Source organism: Lonchura striata, chromosome 11, assembly GCF_050655825.1.
Source record: "Lonchura striata isolate lonStrDom1 chromosome 11, ASM5065582v1, whole genome shotgun sequence".
NCBI lineage: Eukaryota > Metazoa > Chordata > Aves > Passeriformes > Estrildidae > Lonchura > Lonchura striata.
In genome coordinates, this window is record NC_140713.1 from 4,162,253 (window position 1) to 4,185,962 (window position 23,710).

The 23,710-nt window shown below is 49.5% G+C and overlaps 1 protein-coding gene across 4 annotated transcripts in view; it reads left to right on the forward strand.

Moving 5' to 3' along the window:
- LOC110483528 (axonemal central pair apparatus protein HYDIN-like) overlaps nt 1-23,710 on the forward strand; it is a 27,187-nt gene continuing 3,477 nt past the window's right edge. The window contains exons 1-13 of one of the 4 annotated variants that reach the window (XM_031505830.3): nt 12-266; nt 2,037-2,171; nt 3,590-3,789; nt 6,853-6,977; nt 8,262-8,466; nt 11,254-11,437; nt 12,546-12,645; nt 13,863-13,981; nt 15,157-15,377; nt 17,272-17,339; nt 19,492-19,724; nt 20,966-21,128; nt 22,000-22,152. In XM_031505830.3, coding sequence (XP_031361690.3) covers nt 198-266; nt 2,037-2,171; nt 3,590-3,789; nt 6,853-6,977; nt 8,262-8,466; nt 11,254-11,437; nt 12,546-12,645; nt 13,863-13,981; nt 15,157-15,377; nt 17,272-17,339; nt 19,492-19,724; nt 20,966-21,058 — 1,752 coding nt within the window. In that variant the 5' untranslated portion in view covers nt 12-197 and the 3' untranslated portion in view covers nt 21,059-21,128; nt 22,000-22,152. Of the gene's footprint in view, nt 267-1,166; nt 2,172-3,589; nt 3,790-6,852; nt 6,978-8,261; nt 8,467-11,253; nt 11,438-12,545; nt 12,646-13,862; nt 13,982-15,156; nt 15,378-17,271; nt 17,340-19,491; nt 19,725-20,965; nt 21,129-21,999; nt 22,153-23,710 lie in introns of those variants that run through there. The other 3 variants (XM_085589397.1, XM_085589399.1, XM_085589398.1) reach the window with 3 other exon arrangements.

Sequence of the window (23,710 nt, forward strand, 5' to 3'; positions counted from 1 at the left end):
GTAGGTGAGCTACTGTTTGCCCAGTGTGGGCTGGGCAGATGTGTTTACTCAGAGCCTGTACTTCACTGGGGGTCAGTGTAAGATTCTCCATTGTGAACCTTCCTCCCAGCAGCTGAACCTCTCTGTGTTCTCTCTTTCCTCTCCAGCTGCCATCAGCTCCCCTGAAACAGAGCTTGTTTCAGGTTTCCCCACCAGAGATGGTATTTCAGAACTTCGTTACCCATGAGGCCTCTGAAATGGTGGTGTCTCTCATTAATAACAGCAAGGTGAGTGCTGGGGTGTGAAGGTTTAACATTGTGCTGGAAGAGGAGGGTGGTGTAATTCCCCTAGTGTACAGCAAAGCAAGTTATCTACTGCAGGAGATGCAGAAGAAAATACTTCAGCACCTTTGTTCTGCAAGATGGAGCCGAGACATTTCCTGTACAGGGAATTGTCCCCTGATTTTGGCCATGTATTGATGGTATTTATTCCAAAGGAGTTTCCTTCTCTTGAAAGCTCTGGATTGATGGGAATGTTGAGTACTGTGCAGTTCTTACCTGCTCTCATGCTTTGCCTTGAGTCTGTACCACATCCTGTGTCTCCTTGGGTAATCTTGGCTCCTAAAATTTGTAGGAATCCCTGCCTTTCTCAGCCTGTTTGTCTCCCTTTGTGCAGCTCACAGTCAAAGCTCAGGGGCTGTGCCTTCTCCACTTTACGCGAGAATCACTTATCATTAATGGCTTTGGCACTGCAGGAAATGTATTCTGAAACAGCCCTGGAATCAGACTGATGTAGCAGAAGCAGCAGGAGGCCTTTAGGTGCCATTTCAGGCTCCTGCTAAACTTCATCCAGCTCTGCTCAGGTTTTCCAAAAGCAACATGGCGCTCTGCTGTTCCTTTGGAGAACCACAGCACATCCAAAGCCATGTGCTCCTGGAGGTTTTCTGTTCACTTGAAGAAATTGTGATTGTTTTGTAGTTTGCCAAGAGAGTTGAGAGAGAAAAAGTTGAAAAATGTCAGCAGTTATGTTCCACTGTAAAGAAGACAACTGAGACCATTTGAATTCCAGTCAGGGAAACACTTTCTCAAATAAGGCTTGTACCAAGAGTGGCCTGGTAGGGAGAGACAGGAGGGAATCAAAAGCATCTGGTTCAGACTTTTGGAGAGCATTTTGGTGCTCAGGGGTTGATATCTGTGTGCTAGAAAATGCATGTATGTTGTGTCTGTCTATCCCAGAGGGCAGAACCTGGCTTGCTGGCTGCAGGCAGGAATGCCCAACAGCCCAGCTTGCCTGCACAGGCAGCAAGAACCCCTGGAGAGCCAAGATTGGCTTTAAATGCTGGAACCACACTGTCAGTCACTGCTGGTCATCTTTCTCCAGGCATAAAATGCCTTTGAAGCCCATAGTCGATAGGCACAGCCTGTCTGTGTTTCTGTCACTTTTGGCAAGTTGATTGCTGTCATAATTTTTTGATTCTTCCTTGCTGCTTTACTGCCCATTTAAATTCTCTTTGTCATCTCCTTGGTTTAGGAATCGTCTTGCTGTGTTCCTTCCTTTGCTTTTATTCTCAGTAAGGGCACAGTGTTTGGTCTCCTCTCTTGCTGGTCTGTCTGCCTGTCTGTATCCCCAGAACTGCCCTACCCAAACCTGATCTGCTAGATTTTCTTCCTTCCCACAGGATAATGTGCTGTTTTACTTTCAGGCAGCACCTTCCCCCTCTGGAACATGACTGCATGGCTGTGTGGTGGCAGAAGCCAGCAGGTTTTTTGATCTTGTTGAATATGCAGATGACTTGGTTCAGGTGCTGTGTCTCCATCCTAGTGCTGACCTGCTTGGCCCTTCCTTCCCACCAGGCACTGCCCTACTGCCCCTGGCCAAAATGCTGGACCCAGACAGAAAGGATTCAAGTTCACCCCTGTGAATTATGTGCCTGTACCTCCACAGCTGAAAGTGCTTTGGAAAAGGAGTCAAGGAGGGATGTCACAAGGACACGGACAGGTCTTGTCTCGTCCTGTTTCCACAAGTGGCAAAATGATCATTTCATATCTTTCCTGCAGTTTCCTCAGCTGGTGAAGATCTACATGGAGAGCTCACCTTATTTCCAGCTCATGTGCTCCAACAATGTGTACCGTGTTGTGACGCCGGGTGTGCCTGCCCATGTGCACATCCGCTTCACCCCTGACGAGAACAAGGTGAGACTGGAGGAGCCAAAACAGAATTATCTCCAAAGCAAGCCATTGTTCCCTGCCCCCTGGGTACATCCCATTCCATGCTGTGAGCTTGGCTCCAGGCCATGGGCAGGCAGCTTGCTGCCAGTCACACCTTGGCATGTGCTGTCAGGCACTGCATCCAGGCCTGAGAGGCTCTGCTTCCCCTCCCTGCACATTCCTGAGCATTCCCAAGGGAAGGTGCACAGGGAACAGTATGAAAATGACAAAGGGGTGTTGACAGATGTTCAGTCATTTCTAGGTACAGTGAAAGGAGCTTAATTATTATGGAAAATACTAGAGGAATTAAGAGGTCAGAGAGTTTTCCTCCTTCCTGACTGGCAGCAGCTTCTCTGCCTCACCCGGGGCTGGAGCAAAGATGATGCTTTTTCACACCCTCTGTTCTCCAGCCTTGCAGCTGTGCTGTCCCAGAGCACAGCTGACCATGATACAGCTGCAGGGCCAGGGCAGAGGATGTGCTGGGCCTGTGAGCCCGGCCTGGCACAGCCACACTGGGCTCTAGGTGCCCTTAGCCAGCAGGAGGTTGGTGAGCTGCAGGGGACTTGGACACCTGCCTGAAAGAGCTCGTGTAGGGCAGGTACAACCTGCAGGCAGACCCGTGAGCCCAGAGCCTGTGGCAGTGACGCTGCTGTGGCTCTGTCTTCATGCCTGTCACTGTGGTGGCTCTGTCAACTGGCACCCATTCCCTGCCAAACCTGCTTTTATGAGGACGTTTGAACACCAGTGCTGGGGCCCTGGCAAGTCTGATCTCAGTGCTGTGATCCGGAGGCTTGTTCATACAGAAGGGTTTAGGACATGGCATGGAAGGGAGGAAGCCTTGCAGGGAAACAAAGAGAGGCTCTTTCCAACAGCATCCTTCAACCCCTTAGCACTGTTCTTCTCCTGACTTGGTTGGAGAGGCAAAGTTAGAAGGGAGTTCGAGCCAACTAATGTTTCTACACCAGGTCAGAGGTGCAGGAGCTCTTTGGGTGCAGCTGTTTTCTCATCTTCCTTTTGCTGCTTAGAGTCAGTTTAACGCTTTGTCCTGTTCTCAGACAGCGGGAATATAGAAACATAAAGAGGAATGTCCTGTGTTCCCTAGCTCCATGTTCCTTAGAAGGGACTTAGGAATTATTTAACATTATTAAAATTTAGAGTAAAAATTATGGTGGCCTAGGGTAGTCCTCTGTATGATCCAAGTGACACAAGAGCTTAATGCCACAGAGATAGGTTTTGCAAAGTGCACTGGTGCCTTTAAAATGTGACGTATTAGTAGGACTTAGTGTTCGTTTTAGGGTGGGATAGGTAAATGGATGCCATTGATGAGTTACAGGAAATGGTTTTTCTTCTGCCATGGGGATGGCACTAAATATCCTGTGCTGAGCTAGTTTCTTTTCCTGCAGGATTATTTCCACGAGCTTGTCTGCAGCAGTGCAAGGGAAAGGATAGTTGTGCCAATTCGGGCAGTTGGTGCCCGAGCTGTCTTGGACTTCCCCGACCAGCTGGACTTCCCGTTGTGTCCGGTCAAGTACAGCAGCCAGAAGACTCTGCTGGTTTGCAATGTCAGCAACCAGGCAGCTCGTTACCAGCTGAGCACCCAGAGGTGAGGCAGTCCAAAACACCTTTGGGTGATAACAGGGCTGGGAAAGAGCAACAAAAGGAACCAGAGCATCGCAGCTGCTGCCCTGCAGCCTGGCTGGAAATGGGCAGGATGAATGGCATCTGCTCTTGCTTTCAGTGTTCTTAGCAGGATGCAGCCTTTGAGCTTTCTCTGTCCCAGATTTCCTCCAGGGTGCTGGAACATGTTAGTAGCTGGCTTGCACCCACCTGAGCGCAAGCAGCTTCTGAAATGCTTACTCACCACTGTCAGCCAAATAGACCCGTTCTCTGGGAGGCCACAGGCACGTGGCTTTCCAGTGGTCCCTGCATCAGATGCCCAGCTTGAGCTGTGCTGCAGGCATCTGGTGCATTCCTGTTACTTAAAGCTGATCTGATTGCCCTTGTCAGCTGAGGACATCAGTCACCTCTTCTGTTCCATGATAAACCTTTGAAAGCCAGTTTAAAATTTCAAACAGATGATTTAAATCTCTGACTATGGTTGGGCCCCCTTTCACTGAGATTTATTTTTAAATATTCTGAAGTTCCTCTGTTTCTGCTGTTTTTTCTTTTTTGTTTTGTGTTAAATGTTTGCCAGAAGATCATGCATTCTTCATTGGGAACTTCCATGAAGGTCGAGCTCCTCTAATGCCTATCAATATACCGCATGCTCATAGCTACATGCACAGGTGTATAGGAAATAAGACATATTTGGGGAATATGTGAAAAGCAGTTGAGCTGATTTAGAAGTTAAAAGTATAGAATAACTTGCTGGAGGGGACCTCTGGAAATCATCTGAGCAGACACACTGCTCAAAGCAAGAGCAGTGTCTGGGGATTGCAAGGTGCCATTGGGAGATCTGGACCTGTCTTTAGATGCCGTACAAGGAAACAAAGATACAAATGGACCTAGTTAAAAGGCAGAAGAAAGCAACCTGTTAAAACCCCCTCCAAAGCTTATCTTTTTCTGCCTTTTGGGTACAGCAGTGATTCATTGAAAGGGCAGATCTAACAGGATGAGAACTGTCTTAAGGGAAAGCTCACAATTTACAGATAAAAGGCCAAAATTGAGCCTACCAGCCCCATCTCTTGGCAGTGGTTTTCATTTGGTTATTACAGTGTCAGGGATGTCTTTTTCACAGCTCTTCTATCTGTGGGCTCGGGGAACAGCTTAATGATGTTGGCTGAAATTCAGAGAAGTTAAGTTTAGCTGTAGAGCTTGTGTCCTTGGGTCTTGGGGAGCCAGGTCTGTGTGAGAGATGACTGCTACAGCAGTAACAGAGGAGTCTGCTGGGTACAGCCCAGGGTGGGATGTTGGAGATGCAGAGGCTGATTTGCACTCAGTTTTTCAGTCCTGAAACTGAATCCTGAACTTGGCTGGATACTCTTCTCCTGATAATTTGAAAATAAGAAGACACCTCCTTTCTCAGGCAACCCCTGAAGTCACCCCTCAGAGTGTTATTCCCATCCTGCCATCTGAGATCATGAGCATGTAACATGTGGCAGCAGTGGGAAGGGAATGGCATGGAATGGAATGGAATGGAATGGAATGTAGTGCTGAAGTGTGGCCAGGGATTCCCTTAACTGGCAGCTTCTCTGTTCTGGTGAAATTCCTGGCAAAAGAATAGGAAAAAATCCCGTGCCTTGCCCACACCAGGCACTGATCGCCCCAAGCCCCAGCAGAGACCTGCAGCAGTCCTGGCATCACCCCTGGGGCAGATGCAGGAGCACGTACACTGATCTGGCTTTGGGGACGGTGGGGCCTTTCCTCCCTTCCCTCCAAAGTCTCACATGCAGCACATAAACATTGCTGGCCCAAGGCTTCCTCATCAGCCAGTAGTGATGTTCTCACTAGTGGTAATGGGAATAGGTCAGGCCCATCATTGCAGCAATAGATCCTTAATGAGCAGAACCTGAAGCAAAGTTCATCAGCTGTCACTACTGACATGAAGTTCAGTTTGCCAGATGTTCTCTTTGTTTTTGTGTGTGATGCATTCATCACCCAACTCCCCAGATTTTAAGTGACAGATTGGCCACCAGCAAAGCCCCAAGGCCAGGAACTTTTGTTTTATCAGTGGGGCTGTAGAAGAGCACAAAGCCCAGCAGCTGCTGGGCAGAAGCACATTTCCCCTGAGCTGTCCCTGAGCATCAAAGCATGGAGTCCTGTGTTTGTCAGGCAAGAGCTGTTTACCTGGTGACCAATCCTAATTGCTCCTGTTAAATCCAAAGTGCACCAACACATAGCACAGAGTTTCTTTGCTGGGCCAAGCAAGCAGTTACCAGCATGCATGACAACCCAGAGTGCCAGACTGCATTGCTGGTAAATACACCAAAACTTCCTGTTCCACTTCCTTGATGTGCTGCTGCTAATGGTGATTCATTTAGCTGGGATTGGATCCTTCAGTCTGCAAATGGCATCCTCCTTTTGGGTTTCCATGTCACTGTGTTGCTCTAATCTGCATTTGCACTCTTTCAGAGCTTTGATTGCTCCATTTCTTAGCACAGCTTTCATCGAAATGCTGATAAAATGTGCCCTTTGTAGGCTAAATCAGCACATTTTCAAGGTAAAATAAACCAAAGAGCCACACTGCAAATTCAGCAGTAATTATTCCTTGGTCTTCAAGGAAAAGCTCCCTCTCCCTGTCTGATTCCTAGGCTGTAATCTCACAGGACAGGTAGTGCCCTAACATTTGCATCTCTTGAGATGAGGTTTATAGGCAGCAGGTAAAGAGAAATTCCTGAGGCAGTCGGTGTCAAGTTGTGCATGCAGATAGTTCTGAACCCTCTCTGTGCTTTTCACAAACCATGATGGGATTGCTGGCAGTCGGACCCTTGAGTCTCATTGCAGAGGGCTGAGTATGGGGGACGTGAAGTAATTTTATCCCACAGGATCTTGTGAGGGCTGGATCTTCTTAGAGGTGGGTCAGTGGCTGTTTCTGATTCAGTCTTTTCTGTCTGTTTTCTGCTGACTGTGGTTGCTTTTCTCCCTGCTTGCCCAAGTGAGCTGCACTGCAGAAGGAATCTCATCCCCAGGTGTGCCCCCAGTCCTGATCCCTCTCTCTGTGTTGCAGTCCTTTCTCCGTGGTTCCAACCACAGGAATTCTGGGCGCTGGTGACAGCATGCAGGTGACAGTGAGATTTCACCCGCTGAAGACTGGTGACCATTCCGGGTCCCTGGTAGTGTGCTGCAACACGGGTGAGTGAGTGCTGGGCCCTGCACGGGGCATGGGACAGTTCTGCACCATCACTCCCTGTTGTCCTATCCCCCTCCATTGCCTCTAGAGGTCCCTCCCCTGTTCAGCTTTACCCCAGAGAAAACTGAGAACTCCTGGTGTTTAGGGAGTTGACAAAGTGGATCCCCTCTAACAGGGGATGTTGGGAGTTGCTGAGTGGAAGAAGGAGGATCCCTAATTCTCCACTGTCATGTGGTTGTGCCTGGGTGAAGTTTTATTTTATTCCTGGGCAAGGTGAGGTGTGAGGTTTCCATCAGACTCTCTCCCATACAATGTGTGGCGTGCACAGCTCTGTCCCATATGGTGCTTCTCCACTGGCGTGTCACAGACCCTTTTTCTTGTCACCCTCTACACATATATGTAGTTTTTGTCTAATAACATTTTCAGGCCCTCAAGTTCCTGACTGGTGACAAATCAAGACAGATTTTTCCTCATCTCCATTTCCTAGGCCATTCATGCTGTTGCAAACCTCTCACATCTATCTCCCATTTGATTTCTAGACTGAGGAATCCCATTCAGTGATCATACAGAAGCTGCTCTGTACTTACTAATCTTTCCCTTGTCCCTTTTTTATTTAATTTGCAATGCTCCAGCTTGGTTTTTGAGATCAGAACAATAGAAAATATTTCAAGACTGATGTGGCTGTGGGTTTGGACAGGGAGATGATGATGATTTTCATGGTGTTCATTTTGTAGTGGTTTGTCATATTACAGAGCTGGGCTGCTTGTGTTTCCTCACCTGTGTCCCCTCCTGCTGTGGGCTGTCACTTCATTTGTTCCTCTGGGCCTCCTTTTGCTGCCCGCATGTCCCCAGGTGTATTTGCTGGTCAGCAACAAGGGATCCAAGGGATCAGGAGAGACATGAGTCTCATGGGATGCTCAGGGGAGACCCTGGGCAGGCCAGGACTGAACAGGGCTCCTCAGCATCACCTGAAGGACTTTGGTGCAGAAATCCTGGTGATCTGAGTGGGTCACTGGAGGAGCACACGGACCAATCTCACTGTACATACTGTCACCTAGGGGCGAAATCTCTACAAACACACTGAGAAATAAAGAGTTTAAGGAGGTGCCCAGGACATCCTCACTCTGTACACCCAGAGCTGTCAGGATGTGCTAAACGTACTGATCCACAGAACTGCTCATTCAGCTAAAAACTGTGACACCTCCTTCTGCAACCTGTGGTTTGCTCTGTTCCTTGTGTTTCTGTCAGCCAGGGAGCTGAGCAAAGACTCCTTTGCTTTGTTCCAGGTGAAGAAAGTATCCACACAAACCTCCATGGACAAGCTGTAGATCTCAAGATTGGATTGAGCACAAATTCCGTGGACGTTGGCAAGACTTTCATTGGCATGTCAAACCACACAACCGTGTTCATTGAAAACAGGAGTAACATCACAGCCCACTTCCAGTGGAAGACTTTGCCTACTGAGGAATACGAGAATGAAGAGAAGAGGAGGTTGGTTTGAAAGATACCTTTCAGTGAGAGACATGGCCCAAGACTGAAACTGACGTGTGGCCTCAGAGGGGGGGTGTTGGTGCTTTTGAATGGTTTAGGCCAAGTAAACCATCCCTGGCCCTAGGGTGTGTGTCCCTGGGCTTCAGGAGCTCAGCACTGAGCATTCCAGTTCCGTTTATACTCCAGCCAAGGATGGCATTTTGGGAAGGAAAGGTTGATTGCAATGACTGGATTTCCTCAGGTTCTAATTGGGCTTTTGCCTCTCTAATCTTCTTCCTACATGACATAGCAACATCCTTAAACATTTCCTGAGTTGCCAGCCCCTCTTTCCAAAGGTGATGCGCCCTCTTTTGTTCCCTTAGAAGCTCCATGCCCATCCAGGCTGGTTGTCTTCCCCATCAGCTCATCTTTCAGCACACAGGGACAGTTTGTTCCTGTGCCTTCAAGACTTCTTTCTTGAAGTACATCCATCCTTCCTGGACCCCTTTGTTTTTAAGGGCTGTTTGCCAAGGTACTCTCCAAATCCATCTCTTGAACAGGCTGAATCTGCCCTCCAGAAGTCCAGAGTGGAAGTTTTGTTGATGCCTGTCCTTATTTCGCTGAATATTGAGAACTCTATTCTTTCACGGTCACTGTATGGTGAACAGATGGAGTTCATCTAGTCATTAGAGAATCTCCTGGTGATATCCAGTACCTGGACCCCAGGGAGGCAGCACACTGCCCTGTGGAATGGATCCAGTCGATCTGCAGGGCCCTCAGCTCCCCTTAGAAGGGAGTCACCTACTACCACTACCCTTCTTCTTAATACTTGAGGCCGTGATGTGTCTGACAGACAAATGCAACTGGGAGACTCTCCAGACAGAATTTTTTCTTTAGTGTCATCTGCCAGACACTCTAGAGCCAGGGCCTCATACCTATTCTCTCAGGGCACCTGGGTAGGTGATGGGCATCAGGACAGAATTTTTTTACCTCCCCAGTAGAGACCCGTTTCCATTCCCCACTTTCTCTTAGGTCTCCTCTTGCCTGATCACAAGAAGGGCAGGACTTCTGCTGAGCTTCTCTGAGGACTGGACAGGTGTAACTCCACCAGCTTATTTCTGTTTCGCTCTCCCTGATGCTCCTCAGCCTTTCCACTTCTTCCTTAAGTTCTGACACTGGACAGAGCAGATCATTCTCCTGCTGACACCACACACAGGTGTCTTTCACACTGTTCTCTGATATCAGTACCAGGCTCAGACCCTCCCTGCAGCCAGGGGCCTGGACAGCTGCGTCCTTCTTGGGGGGTTCAGTTTGAGTTAGTACATTCCTGCTGGCAGCAGCAGCAATGACTTCTCATGGTTTGTAAGCCGTTTCTGGAGGAAAAAAAAAAAAGGCAGAAAGAAGAATGAAAAAAGGGGAAAAAAAAGGCAAGCACCTCAAAACCAGCTAAAAGACACAACCCACTACACAAGGAGGGTGGGTGGCTGCACTCTTTCTGCTCAGCCACGCCAAAGCTGAAAAAACGCTGTGCCAAAACTGCTGTGCCAAAACTGCCGTGGCAAGCCCCTGGTTGCTGCGGGCCAGGTTGCTCGCACTCCCCGGAGCTATTTTACGTTGCCTGCAATGGACCAGGAGATTGACCCTCGCCTGCTTGAATGGCTGGCGAGAGGGTCCTTTGGTGCCCTGGGCTTCTTGGTTTTCCTCTGTTCTCGATCTCCTTTCCTCCTTCTCTATCTCCTTAGTGCCTGATTTCCATACAAGCTCTGCGTGTTAAAAGAAAATCCTTTCCTGGCTACTTCCCTGGGATGTTGTTTTCATTGTTTTCCCACTTGCCTGCCTCAGCCTGGACCCCAGGTGAGCCACTCTCCCCTCAGAAGCAACTATGTTTACCCAGAGTAAACTTCAACTTGGCTTTGGTTCTGTGGGGTGTGTTCCAATTACATGTGTTTTCATGCCAGTTTGTGTCCTAGAGTGCCACCAGGACATCTTGTTCTTCCTTACTTCTGGTCTTAGGGATGGTTTTAGCTCCAGGGCCACTGTCCTGCTGTCAGAGAAGCTTTTGAGATCTCAGAGCAGAGAGGACTTTTTATGAGAGGAGATAGTGCAGGACCCTTTCCCTCTCAGGACATTCTACTAGCATGCACTGGGATGGGACCCAAACAGCTCTGGATCATGAAAAGGCCTCTCCAGGAGTTTGCTGTTTCCTCCTGCACAACAAAGTCCCTTCCCCTTTCAGAGCCTCTGTTTTCATGCATATTGCATCTAAAACCTTGACTGTCACTGAAGGGATGAGGTGCCTGAATTCATCCATTTCCTTTGGAAGTGCTCTGGGATGCTCTTGTGAAAGCAGAGTAGGGAATAGGGCAGGTCCAAAATGGCAGAAAGGAAGACTAATGCTGGTAACATGTAGCTGCAGCCCAGCTTCACCTCCCCTTCCGAGGGAAGTCCTGCTCCATGATTTTTATCTGCCTCCCCCTGGCAGCTCAGTGGTAGGAAAAGCTAACTGAGGTGGCTGCTGGATTCTCCCTCAGCTGTGGCAGAGGCTTTGAGCCAGGAGGTTCTCTTGAGGGATACTGGCTTTGGAAACCTCTCCTGAGCTCGCAAGTGTGGAATAAAACTACCTGCTGTGCCAGTGAACAGCAAGTTCTCCTCTGATCCATGTGGGACCCCCATGGCTTGGGGTCAGCCCTTGCTGGGGAGCTGCTGCTGCTCCTCCCCAAGTGCTTTCCCTCCTGCACTCACACTTCCCTCTGCAAATACGTGGCTTATTAAATGATCTGCTGGCCTTTTCTCTCCCTGTGGCTGCAGGCAGTACTTGCTCAGGTGCCGAAAAGCGGTGTGCCTGGAAAACTTCACGGAGGAGAGAAAAACGGAGAAGGGCTCTTGTAAAGATCATACTTCCCTCCTGAGGAATGTGGTCCAAGAGGAGATGGCAAAGATACAAGAAGACCCCATGCTGTTCTCCAGTGCCATTTTTTGCATTGAGCCATTGGTAAGTGATAGCTGAGAACCTCATTTTGCTCGTCTTCCTCCTCCCCGTTTTCCTCTTCTTTCTCCCACCCACCCTATCCCTGGCCCCTCAGCAGATCCTCAGCTGGCTGGGTGTGCTGAGAAGGAGGACATCAAGTTTCTGGTGCGGCTGCAGAGCTCCCTGCTGGAAGCATTTCTGCCCTGCAGGCTCAAGGCAGGGCTGGGAGCCTGACAGAGCCGAGCTCTGCTGCCAGGGCTCGAGCTCAAGGGCGCTCTGTGCTGTCCTTGCAGTGTCCACGGGGAGCAGTTCTTGTAGGCAGGGGCTCCCCCGACACGTGGTGTGTGGGGCTCAGCAGAGACTGTTGGAGTTCTGCCAGTTCACATACTGACCTCAAGCTTGCAATGGTTTGCTGGAGGCCAAATTCAGCCCAAGGTTAATTATAGAAATGCCAATCCCCATCCCCATGTTGTGCACTATTTCTGAGTGTCCCTTCCAGTGTCATCTGAGAGCATGGACACGAGGGTGGAACGTTGAAATGGGCCTTTTGAGTTCTCTTGCACACAGGGACAGAAAACCTTTTCCTTTTCTGTTTGTGCAAGCAAACTGCCACGTCCTCCCACCAACCCGAGCCCTGATTCTGAGTACTGGCATTGTGAGAGATGCTGAATGCCTGGTGTCTGCACAGTGCAAAATCCCTTCTCATCTTGGAGTAAACCCCAGAATAAGCCCAACCTCTGCATTCTTTCAAAACGGGTTAAACTAATATTTTTATTTCCAAGGAAGGGGATCATGTTCTCTTCTTGGTTACTCCTATGGCCTCTGTTGGCCTCCTATGGCCCATCTAAGGCCAAGAGCCACCAGTGCACAGTGGCAGTTGCATCCCACTGTAGGTGACAGCAGCATGATGTGACCAAGAGCTTGTGTCAGAGCAGTAGGAATATTGTGGAGAGTGGGAGCTGATCAGCTGAGCACTGAGAGCTTCCAGCGGTGTGCTGAGCTGGGTTTGGAGTGCTTCCTTGTGTTGTTCACTCATCGCTGATGCTCTAAATAAAGGCTTACAAGACTGTGGTTGAAAACAAGAAATGTGAAGTTTGAAGATAAATGTTTTGCTGTCCCTTTTCTGTTCTAGGAGGGAGAAATTCAGCCATATAGTTGGGCTGAAATCAAGGTGACCTTCAAACCCTTAGAGGCACTGGAGTACCAAATTATGGCTTACTGCAACATCTCAGGTACAGCTCCTTTCCCCTGCTGCTCTCAGCCACAGTGAAGCCACGGTGCAAGCCTGAGCCCACTGGGCTCCCCTGTAACTGCTGGGAAGAGTCCCTGATCAGCAGGGCAGTGCTGGCACATCCCCACTGGCCCTGCAGCTTCCAGGGAGTCTCCTGTGCAAGGCCAGGGCTCAGAATCCTGTGTCTGGGTTAGTGATCCCAGAACAACCCAGGCAGTGCAGGGAGAGGTTTTCCTGCCATGGCTTTGCCAGCATTCCCTCAAAGGCCAAAGAGCTGCAGAGCACAACAGCTTTAGTGAACAAGCACTGAGCCCCTCTAGGCCACTGACCTCCAGGATGGGTCCATTTGCCATGGCTCCATCATCAGGTGGTAGGAGCTGAGTTAGAAATGGGCTCCCTGACCCTGGATCGCTCCCACTGCCCAGGCACCACCAGACCAGAGTGGCTGAGCCCAGGGTGTTTGTAGAAGGAGCACCCTTGGCCAGCACTTGCTTCTGTCCCTGTGTGGGAATTGTCACCTTGCAGCTCAGCCTGTGGAAGTAGAACACAATGTGCTGAGTGCCAGAAGTTGAGGATTTTGGCAACAAAGTTGTGTGCCACTGGGCCAGGTAGTTTGGTAATTGCCAAACTCTTGATGAGCTTTGTGCCTGCACTGAATGGATTTCTGAGCTCCTCTAAGTGCATGGGAAGGAAACCACAGAATCACAGTATGGTAAGGATGGAAGGGACCTTAAAGGTCATCTAGTCCCAAGGGCCCTGCCATGGGCAGGGACACCTCCCCCTAAACCAAGTAACTCCAAGCCCCATCCAGCCTGGCTCTGAACACTTTCGGGGCTGGAACCTCCACAACACTCCTGGGCAATATGCTTCAGTGTCTCACCACCCACACAGTAAAAAATTTCTTCCTAATATCTAACCTGAATTTCCTTTCTTTTAATTTATACCCATTACACCTTGGCCTATGACTACAGGACTTCAGAAACGTTTTAAACTCAGCAGACTGGTGGCTAAAACTGGAAATCAGCCCAAGGAATGGGTTAGAAATTGCAAGTCAGCCCCAAGAGATATCTCCTGAGGGAAGAGAAGGGTCCATATTTTCTCCTGCAGCATCAGGAGCTGGTTGCATCCAGCTCAGAGTCGGGGACTAGCACTGAGGCAGCCTGGAAAATGCAGTGTAACAGAGGGAATTATTGTACTGAAATGGACATCTCTCCCCAGGCCGTGAGAGCAGGCTGCCCCTGCACCTCAGAGGGGAAGGCCAAGGACACTTGGTTGAACTCAGTTGTCCTTCAGTGAACCTTGGGAACATTCTTGTCAACAACCCCCACATCTGTGAGGTGAGCAGCAGGGCTTGGGATGGATCCTGATGGCTCCTGAGGCAGCAGCAAGGCTGGTGGAGCTGTGGAATTCCTGCCAACCTGGGCAGTTGTGAGCAGGGAATATTTGATGTACTGGTCAAATCTGGAGGGGTCAGAAAGGTGTGTCTGTTGTTCATGAAGCCCCAGTCCCTGCTTTTGGGCAGCCTTCCTTAGGGATCAGCTGGGAGGCTTCCTGCAAAACAACCCCTTGGCACATGAGAGCAACAGCGGGTCAGACAGCTGCACCTTCAGAGGCTTTTGTGGCAGTGTCAGACACAAGGCACCTTTGTACTGGGCTGTTGAGAAGCAGCTGGAACAAACTGGCTGCGTTTGGACTCCAGTCCACTGCAAACAGCTTCCCAGTCAAGTGTCTGCTGCTTATTCCTGGAAGCCACAGGAAAGCCATCCAGCCTCCTGGTTCAGTGCTGGGCCTTGCAAAGGGCTTGGGAATTCTTCCCCTTGCTGACCAATCCCTCACCACGCTTTGGCCTTAGTGCATTTCTGACTCTAGAAAGAGAAACGTGTTCCTGGGAATAAAGCAAAGGATTTTTCTACCTATTTTCCTCCCCTGACAATGGTGTCAAGTTTTACAAAAAAACTCATGAGAGAGCAACTGAAAGAGGTAGAAAATGAAGCACTGCCTCATGCCAGACACTTTCAAAAGCCTGGCTGGGGAAGGCAAAGACACACAGATTTTTCTTACCAAAAGATGGTGCTGTCTATATATTTAAGACACTGATGCCTCCTAATGAATGTATTGTTTTCATGGTGTGAGAAAAGGTGAATGAGTAGATGGTACTGTTGGAGCTGTGCTCGCCGGGGCAGCAGCAGCTCTGTGGTGATTCACTACGCAGCTGCAGTCACCCCACGTTGCTGTCAGGGCCAGGTCTGAATGAGCTTGGTGGTGCTGACCAGAGGCAACTGCTCTGTGTCCATGGGATAACCCCAGGGTTCCAGCAGTTATGTGGAGTTACCACAGCTTTGCATGAAAACCTAAAGGCAGAGCTTGTCCTGTTGTATCTTTTAACTTCTGCCATTCAGCAGCACATAGCACCTTCTGCCATTTCTGGGTCTTACTTGCATCATTAGAAAATAACTCTCACAAAAAGGCAAGATTCCATGTATATTTCCATTTTGCTTTCTTGCTGCTGCAGGTGAAGCTGATTAACCAAGGGGCTATTAATGCTCCCTTCACCTGTATTCCTTCAACTACAAATGTGGGCTTCTTCAAGTTTGCACCTGAGGAGGGCATCATTACACCAGGCGAGATCCAAACTATTCAGATCTCCTTCAGTGCCACCGTGCTGGGGAGGTTTGAGGAAGAAGTCCGGTTCAGTGTGGCTGGATCTCCTGTGCCTGCAATCCTGACCATCAAGTAAGGACTGTGGGAGCTTGGTGGGCACATCTGGGACATCCCCCACCTTCCTCATTTGGGGGCTGAGCAGAGAAAAAAGGTGTTTCCTGAGGTCTTAATCTCTGCTCTGATCCTGGCATTGCCTTAGTGTGAGGATGCCTCCTGCCCTGTGTGGTACCCAGGAGCTGGAATGACTCTTCCCTGCAGGGATCTCCCTCTGCCTTGGGCCATGGCAGGCAGTGGGATGGATCAGCTTTGGGCAGTAGCTGCTCTGGCATGTCCCCCCTGAACAGCCAGCAAGGCCCCCAGGGCTTTGGAGGTGGGCCAGCCTGGGTGACTCTGCACCAGCAGCAGTGTTTGTAAAAACTTGTGTTAATAATCCATCCCAGATGGGCAGCAGCAGCAGCCTCACCTCACCTCTCACAGCCATGCTGTGGGGCACAAGCCGTGCTCTCAGCTCGTGTGCAGAGAGTGCCCTGGGAGCTCCTTTCCACAGCCAGGAAAGGGCTGATGTGGGAGACAGGGAACTGTGCAGCAGGAACTGTGCCAAGGACAGGGGCGTCATCCCATGGGTTGGTGCCATGGCAAGAGATAATCCTGGCCCAGCAAAAGGGACAAGGGCTGATAGCAGGGGAGGCAGAGCTCAGTCCTCAGCACCACAGCAGCATGAGGGCTTGTCCCTGCTAGCCTGAGCCATGTGCTGCTGGGATCATGTAGGGTAAGCAGGAGAGTTGATGCTGGCTGCTCTGGAGCTTTGAAGCTGGGCTGCTGCTCTTGGGAGGCACTGGGTCAAGGCAGTAAAGAAATTAAAGCAATCTGCAGTCAATTATACCAATAAGGGAGATGGATTAAAAAGAGCAAGAAAGTTACTACTTAGCAAGAGAAAAGTGGTGAGCAGGTCTGCCTATAGTAGAGAAACAATCATGCTAGCTTTGTTTTTGGAGGAAAAGTGATGCTTTTTTATTTTGGAAATCAAGAGGGGACCTTTGACCATCAAATAATTGATGCTCCTCTGTCCCTCCCCCAGATTGCTCATGGGATTTTATTACATAAGCAGCTTTCTCCTTGAGCAAGGGCAGGTGTCTCTTGTTGAGAGGTGTAGAACAGAGCCAGTGGCAGTCCTGTGAACACAATAGGAGGCACAGTTCACTGGTCCTTGATTTTTAACCAGAAGGCAGAGTGGGCATTGATTGGCATCAGCCATGAAATAAACTCGTGAGTGTTGTGCAGCTTCAAGTGCTGATTTTCAGTTGGTGACTTTTGGAGTCTGTCTGCTGAGTTCAAGGACAGGTGAGGCGCTGTGCTAGATGCAGGACACCCTTGTTTGGTTGTTGAAGCTATTGCTCTTGGCTGTGCCAGCTGGTGCACTGCTGACAAGCTGGTCCTTTCCTCTAGGATTCATCTGTCCACTGTGTAGAACTGTTGCTGCTCTTTTCAGAGGATGTTTGGGGCTCAAAACTGTCTGTAATAATTGCATGGGTCAAACTCTCCGGAGAAAGCTCCTCCATGGGAGCAGCAGTTCCAGCTCAGAAGTAGCAAAGCGGGGAACCTGTGGCTGGAAAGGCTGCTTACAGAAGTTTGTGGAGGCACCTTTATGTCCATCACTTTACAGATGGGGAAACTGAGGCACAGGGCAATGTCTGGGTGTGTGTTCAGGGTCCTTCATGGGGCCACCAGCAACCATGGGGCTTTTCCTGCCTGCCCTGAGCCCAAAGCCCCATCAGTGGCTGTTGGCTGCTGGCCACTTGGCTTTAGCTGCCTCCTGTCCACAGGGGCCCTGTGCTGAGTACATGGTGGTGTGTTGATTTGAGCCCCGCAGTGCCCCGACACCAGGTTTTATGCCCCCAGGCCACAACACTGGACCTTTGCAATTCCTTTAACCAAGCCATTTTCTCCTCTGTCCTCGCCATTGCAGGGGCAACGTCACTCGACCAACTTTACACTTCGACCTCGATGAGCTCAGCTTCGGGGACATCTCCTTTGGTGAGTGTTCCCTGGGCTGGGACACAGCGTGAGGGATCTGTGTGTTCCACAATGGAGCACTTGAACATCAAAGCATCCCTCGCTCTTGTTCTGCCACAGCAGCCTCTTCAGGGTGTGAACTCCAGGGCTGGTGCCTCAGGTAGCCTTTTGCCATTGTGAGATGAAATAGAACCAAGGCATAGAAAGTCAGTATTTTCTGGTGTCTCTGTCCTGCTTTAAAAGACAGATGTCTGCCAAAGAAGGTGGGAATCCTCCTGGAATGGAAAGATGACCCCCTCCCCCCAAATTCTTACACCTCTGAAATTACAGGGCTCACAGGCAAAAACATGGGAAAAGCAATAACAGTTCTTTACTAGAATATATCAGCACAAACAACAACACAATAAACAGAAGTTTCCAACCTGCCAAACAGCGTTTTTCTCCTTTGGTGTAATTATGATCACAGCAGGAGGAGGTGAAGGCTCTGGCAGGGCAGTGATCCCCTCCCAGCCGGCACTGGCAGGGAAGGAAGGAAGGAAATGGGAAATGCTCCTTTTGCAAACTCACGGGCAGAGGGGATCTGGGCACTGCCCAGCAGCAGCAGGCAGGAGCGGGGAAGGCAGGCAGGCTGGATCCCAGCGCTGAGCCGCAGCCCAGGGCAGTCCCGGGCCAAGCACACAACCTCCCGCAGCAGCAGCAGCAGCCGACCTTCGATCCCGAGCGGGAGGAAGGGAAGCTCCGCTCCCTGCCGAACCTCGGCTCCGGCCTCACAGCCGCCCACGGCATCACGCCACAACTCCCAAAAACTCCGAACGGAGAAGCCCACCCCCAGAGCCAAAACCCCCCAAGACCCCTATCCCCCCTCTTCACTACGAAGCCTAAACCCATAATAATGATTTTCATTAACTTTTTAAGAAAACTAATTGCCTTTCCTGAGCTGCTGCTTCTCCACCCTGCATCGCCACTGGGGCACTTGTTAAGTTGCCTTTTGAATAAATAAAACAAGAAAGGCAACTGGTAGAAATACAGTTCTGAAACTAGAGATTCATCCTGCTTGTTCCGATGTCATTCCTAAAGTCTCTTCAGCTAAGGCAGCTATTGTATCTTTACTTCTTTCTAACTGCTGGCTGTTGTCTGCATGTGGTGACCTCAGTCTCATTTGAGGTTTTGACATCTGTGTTTGTCCTTTTTGTGCCTCCCTTGCCTCCCTGCTGGAGTCATTGCTGGAGCTGGCAGTGGTCACTGTTGATGGGCACAGAGAAGCTCTGGGCTGTACCTGCAGTTGTTTTTTCTCCCCATCTGTGTTCCAGTGACTCTGGGTGAGCAGGCCCAGGGAGAAGCCTCCTCCCCACAGGGCTGGCCAGCCCAGCCAGATGTCCACTGTAGAGCAGGTCATGGCTGCTGTCCAGGCTCTGCAGGACATCCCCACCATGCCTGGCTGGATCTGACTTTCCGGTACAGAAAGCAAATCTCAGAGCTAAAGTGGGGTAAGCCCTTGCAGGCAGCAATCACAGTGAGCAGCACGGGTGTGATGTCCCCGTTTGTTGGGTGAGGTGGGCCATGGTTCCTAATTGCTAATCTCAAAGCAAGGCTCGGCTTTGCCCCCAGCTGAGTGGGCTCTGAGCTGTCAAGTAAGTACTCAGTCTGTTTGGCCCAAAGCAAGAGCTGCCTTAAGGGTCCTGCAGAGGAAAACTGCGTTAGGGTGCTTTGGATCACGTTCTAGTTCCTGACTACATCCTCACTTTCTTTTGCTGTAGCCTCTTCTCAATGACGACTCACTGTTTATAGATCTTGAAAAGGGTGGGAGTGTTGGTAGCCTTAACAGGGAATTTTACAGCTTGAATTCTCAGAGTAAATCCTCGGTCTGGGTGCAGACCCATCACTGAGAAATAACTGGTGCTGGTTTGAGGCAGGTGAGGGAGCTCTTCCTCATCACAAAGAGAGAAGCTTGCAGTATTCAGCAGGGCTAGGAGTAGGCATTTTTCAAGGCTGCAGTTTGGAATCAGTGTCAAAGGCAATTAAGCGATGATGAATTCTTCCTGCAGCTTCTCAGTGAGCTGTAGTTCAGACAATAAAGAGCTAAACTCCAGTCACACTTTCATCCTACCGGGATATTCACCCCAAGGGTTATGCCATAATTGGTGCCTAAATGGATATTTGTGTCCTTTCCTAGGCTTTCCCTACACCCAGAGCTGTCACCTGACTAACACCACCTCGGTGCCAGTGACGTTCAAGCTCCGCGTGTTGGACGATGGCATGCAGCCTGCTGTGAACGTCTTTGATCAGATACACAGCCACAGTGACCCATCCTGGAGGGAGGGAATTCGCTTTTATGTGGAGCCAAAGGAGTTTACAATGAATCCCAGCCAAGGGACCATCCTGCCCCAGGGACACCAGGATATCGAGGTATGGGAAGAGCCCAGCCACAGACGCTTCAGCACCAGGGCTGAAGCTTCCCTGGAGTGTGGGAGGGCTTTAGCTCTGGTGCCAGCTTTGAGCACTTGGAGCCCTGTGTGAGTGAGAGATCTGCACTGGTGAGAGGCCTCTGCTGGCTGGCTTCCTTGGGATGTTCCTCAAGGAGCACCCTGTTGTTTCCAAAATCACAAGCTGAGATCACATACCATATGGTCAAGTACTGAAGCCATTCTTGTGCTTTTTGAGAGAGATTTCTTTGACTGCAAGTGGGCAGAGGAAGGATGAGGACAGAAGGTGGCTGTTAGAGGAATGTCGTCGTAAAAAGCAGTTTGCTTCTCGGTCTCATTTCCCTTCTCCTGGGGAGCAGAATGATTTGTGCTCACTGCAGGGAGCTCCAGTGGAGACAAAAAAATGCAGCCATGAACTGCCCAGCACCTGCTGGGCCCCACTTTGCCCTCAGCTTCCTGCTGTAAAGCTGAACTCATTCTGTTCAAGTCAGATTTCCTCTGCATTTATGTCATTGCAGTCAGATGAAAAATTGGCCTCTTAATTTGAATACAGTGGTCCATAGAGCTTTAGTCTAATGTTTTAATTTGGCTGACCTATGCCCTGATATCAAGGTGTGTTTAACAAATCTGGTCTTGCCAGACTTGGGGGTACAAGACGTGTACCCCCAAGTCCTGCTGTACGGTGAGTGCCGGCCGAAGGTGCCATACCAGAGGAAGTTCCTCATTGCAAATAGCACCAATCTTCCTGGCTGCTACGGGCTTATTCCCCAGGTTTGGCATCGCATCCACCTCCTCCTCCTCCTCCTCTCAAATATTATTGAGGAGATATTAGGGTAAAAAAGGGTTTGGATAAGGCCTTGCTGGTTTCTGTTCTGTCTTAAAGATCTGCTGAGAACAGGATCCTACCTGAATGTAAACTTAAGGATGTAGTTTAACTTCCTGAGGATAGTTTATGTTCCAGTCTTCAGGGTGTTTTCTTGTGGGCGATATTAGAGGGTTGTGAAAAGCTGCTGCATCCACAGACACCAGTGCCTGTGCTGGCAGCCTCCTTGCAGGAACCCCTGAGAATGCTAAGCCTACAATTCTTGCATCTTGTTTGTGCCTTTTACCTTTGTCATGGGGATGTTTAAAAATGTGTGTAAGTTGCTGTTGCGGTGGATGTTAAGGAGTCTATAATTTCTTCAGAGGTCCCTCTGAAGCTGCATTTGATTCTGTCCCTGCCAGGAACGCAAGGAGGACTCTCCTGTGTTCTACTCCAGCCACAAACCCTGTGGGATTGTCCAGCCTCACAGCACTGCAGATTCCAGTTACAATTGAAGTCCAAACAGTGGGCAAGCATCGCACCAACCTTCTTATCGGCGTGTTTGGGGATGAGAGAAACCCACTGGTGAGTGCAAGGGGAGATGTGTGCCTTTGTGCAACTGCTCCTGGCAGGGTGCAAGGGTACAGGGATTCTCCTGGGGAAAACAGGCACAGGCTGCTGAGGATAAGGACAGGAGGGATCGGTGGCACTAACAGCTCACACCTTAGAGGTGGTAATCTCAGTGTCTGACACAGAAGGTAGTTTAATCTAAGCAGCAATCAAGGATAATTTTAATTAATTGTTCTTTAAAATGCTATTAACTTTGGAAACATCTGTTTTTAAATGTCATCTCTCTGAGCACAAAAGAGGATGTCAGACTTCTGGGAACCTAGAGCCTTCTGTAAAAGAAAAGAAAGCTGGCATTTGAAGAGTGGCTGCAAGGACTTAAACTTACATGTTTTAATATAAGACATGGAAATGATGGTGCCAAACATCTGAACCTGGGCCATTGTGGCACTCATGTAAATCAGCAGAAAGGACAGGCAGTGCAGGCTGTGCCAGGGAGCCTGAAGTTTGACAAAACAGTTGCTTTCAACTATCAGGCTGCTTACCTTAAAGAGGAGGGTTTCTCCCCACCAGAATAACCAGTTGTTTAACTGTCAGCCTGGTCTTAACTTGAGATTTCTTGCAAAGATTTTGCCTGTGGACCAACAATTTGAAGTTTAAAAGGTTCTCTTACTTTAATCCTTTTAAATTTGGAGGTGAATATGTATTTTTTTTTTCCCCCAAAAAGCCCAGCATTTCAGGTGAAGAGTGGTAGCTGTCCCTAAAGAAATAACTTGAGTGGAGTTGAGCTGGTTAAGCTTTTTTAGCTTTCCTTTTCTGGTTTGTTTTTGTTTTTTGGGTTTGTTTTTTGGGTTGTTTTTTAATCTTTCTTGCCTTCTTCCTGGAATAGAGATCAGAATTACGGAGCTCTGGACAGCTGGCAAAAATCTACCCAAGTCCAAGGCTGATAGAGTTTGGCAGAATTCCAGCACTACAGCCTACTTCTCGAAGTTTTACCCTCTTCAACAAAGGTCTCATCCCTAAAGACTTCAGGATAGACACTGTAAGTATCTGTGGGGCTGTTTTCCAGGGAAATAGACTGGTCAGTAGCAGCCATGACTTGGTTTTTAAATGTAAGATTTCCGTATGGCCCTGTGTGAGAGGAGGCAAGATACTCCAATATTCTGAGCGAGGCAAGAGGAACCTGGCTCTGGAGTGGTGTTAGCTGGGGCACCCCTCAATGAAATCAGTTGCAGAGATATTGGAGCAGAATTTAGTCTGGATTGTGTTGACAAGTTCTCCCTTAATTTTATCTTTTGTCTTTAGCTCTGATATCAAGAGAAACCTGTGGTCCTTTGCTCCCCAGAGAACATGGATTTCCCCATGGTTTCCCTGTTCCATCTTCACTTGCTTTGTGCCAAACTGCTGTTCATAGTAGAGAGCAGGGTGCGGGGTCTGTCCTCAGACTGCTCGTGGGGAGGCATTTTTCACACCTCCTGTGGGTCAGGCTAGCTGGGCTGTCCACACAAAGACATGTGGGGCTGTGCACCCCTGCAGCCTGTGATCTCTGTGCCATTGAAGAGCATCTTTGGGCACCAGCTGCAGAGAAAGGCAGTTTAATATTGGAGGCTGCACAGGGCAGAAGGAGCTGGGGCTGCTGCCCTGGCAGGGGGAGCAGGGCTGGTGCAGCCAGGAAGGCCTTGTAGGCTGGGCCTGCGGCTGGGTGGGATGTTTGCTGGATGGGGAGATCCATGAGGGGCTTGAGGTTTGTTTTTCTTCATGCTGGGTGTGTTGGACTTGTGGGGTTGGTTAAAACCCGATACGAGGGACTTGTTTGTGGCTGTGGGTAAAGCATTAGGCCATGTGGGAGAGTCCAGCCACAGCCTCCTGGGCCAAGGAGGGGCATGGATTTTCCTCTTGCTGCTATTCCCGCTGTTTGGGGGATAAATGTAACCTCAAAGTGAGGGATTTTTCCAGGACAGCTTTCTCTAACTCCACAATAGAATTCTGCTTTCAGCCTCTGCAGGGATGTCAGGGTTTGACACTGGCACAATGCCAGTGCCCCCATGAAAATGTGATCCCTTCCTTGAATGCTGTGAAGTGGAATCTAGAATAGAGCAAAGCAGGCCCAAGCTTAATAACAGGAAAAAAACTTCATTAAACTACTACTACTAAAGAAAAGAGAAAACTAAAGAAGGGAAAAAAAAAAAAAAACACACAAAGATCAATTGAAAACCTTGCAAAACATTCCTCCCCCCACCACCCAACTGCAACAAACCACAGTGAGACACAATCTGGACCCCAATCAGGTTTCCACCCTCAAAAGAATCGATACTCAGTCCATCGAGGGAACAGAGTCTCTCCTGTGCCACAGACCCCCCAAGAAACACAACTCCACATCCTGTGTTTCCATGTCACACATGGCACCGCCCGGAGAAAAAGTTTGCCATGGTGAGCCTTCTCCTTTCCATGCACAGTGCTCTCACCACAATGCATGGATGGACAGACTGCTCTTAGGATTTTTCCTTTTAAGGATGCCCTGCCAAGAGGGGAGAAAACAACAGTTGAGTTTTTCATTGTTTGGGACCACAGTCCCCCCCATTTTCCCCTGGGGCCGAGGG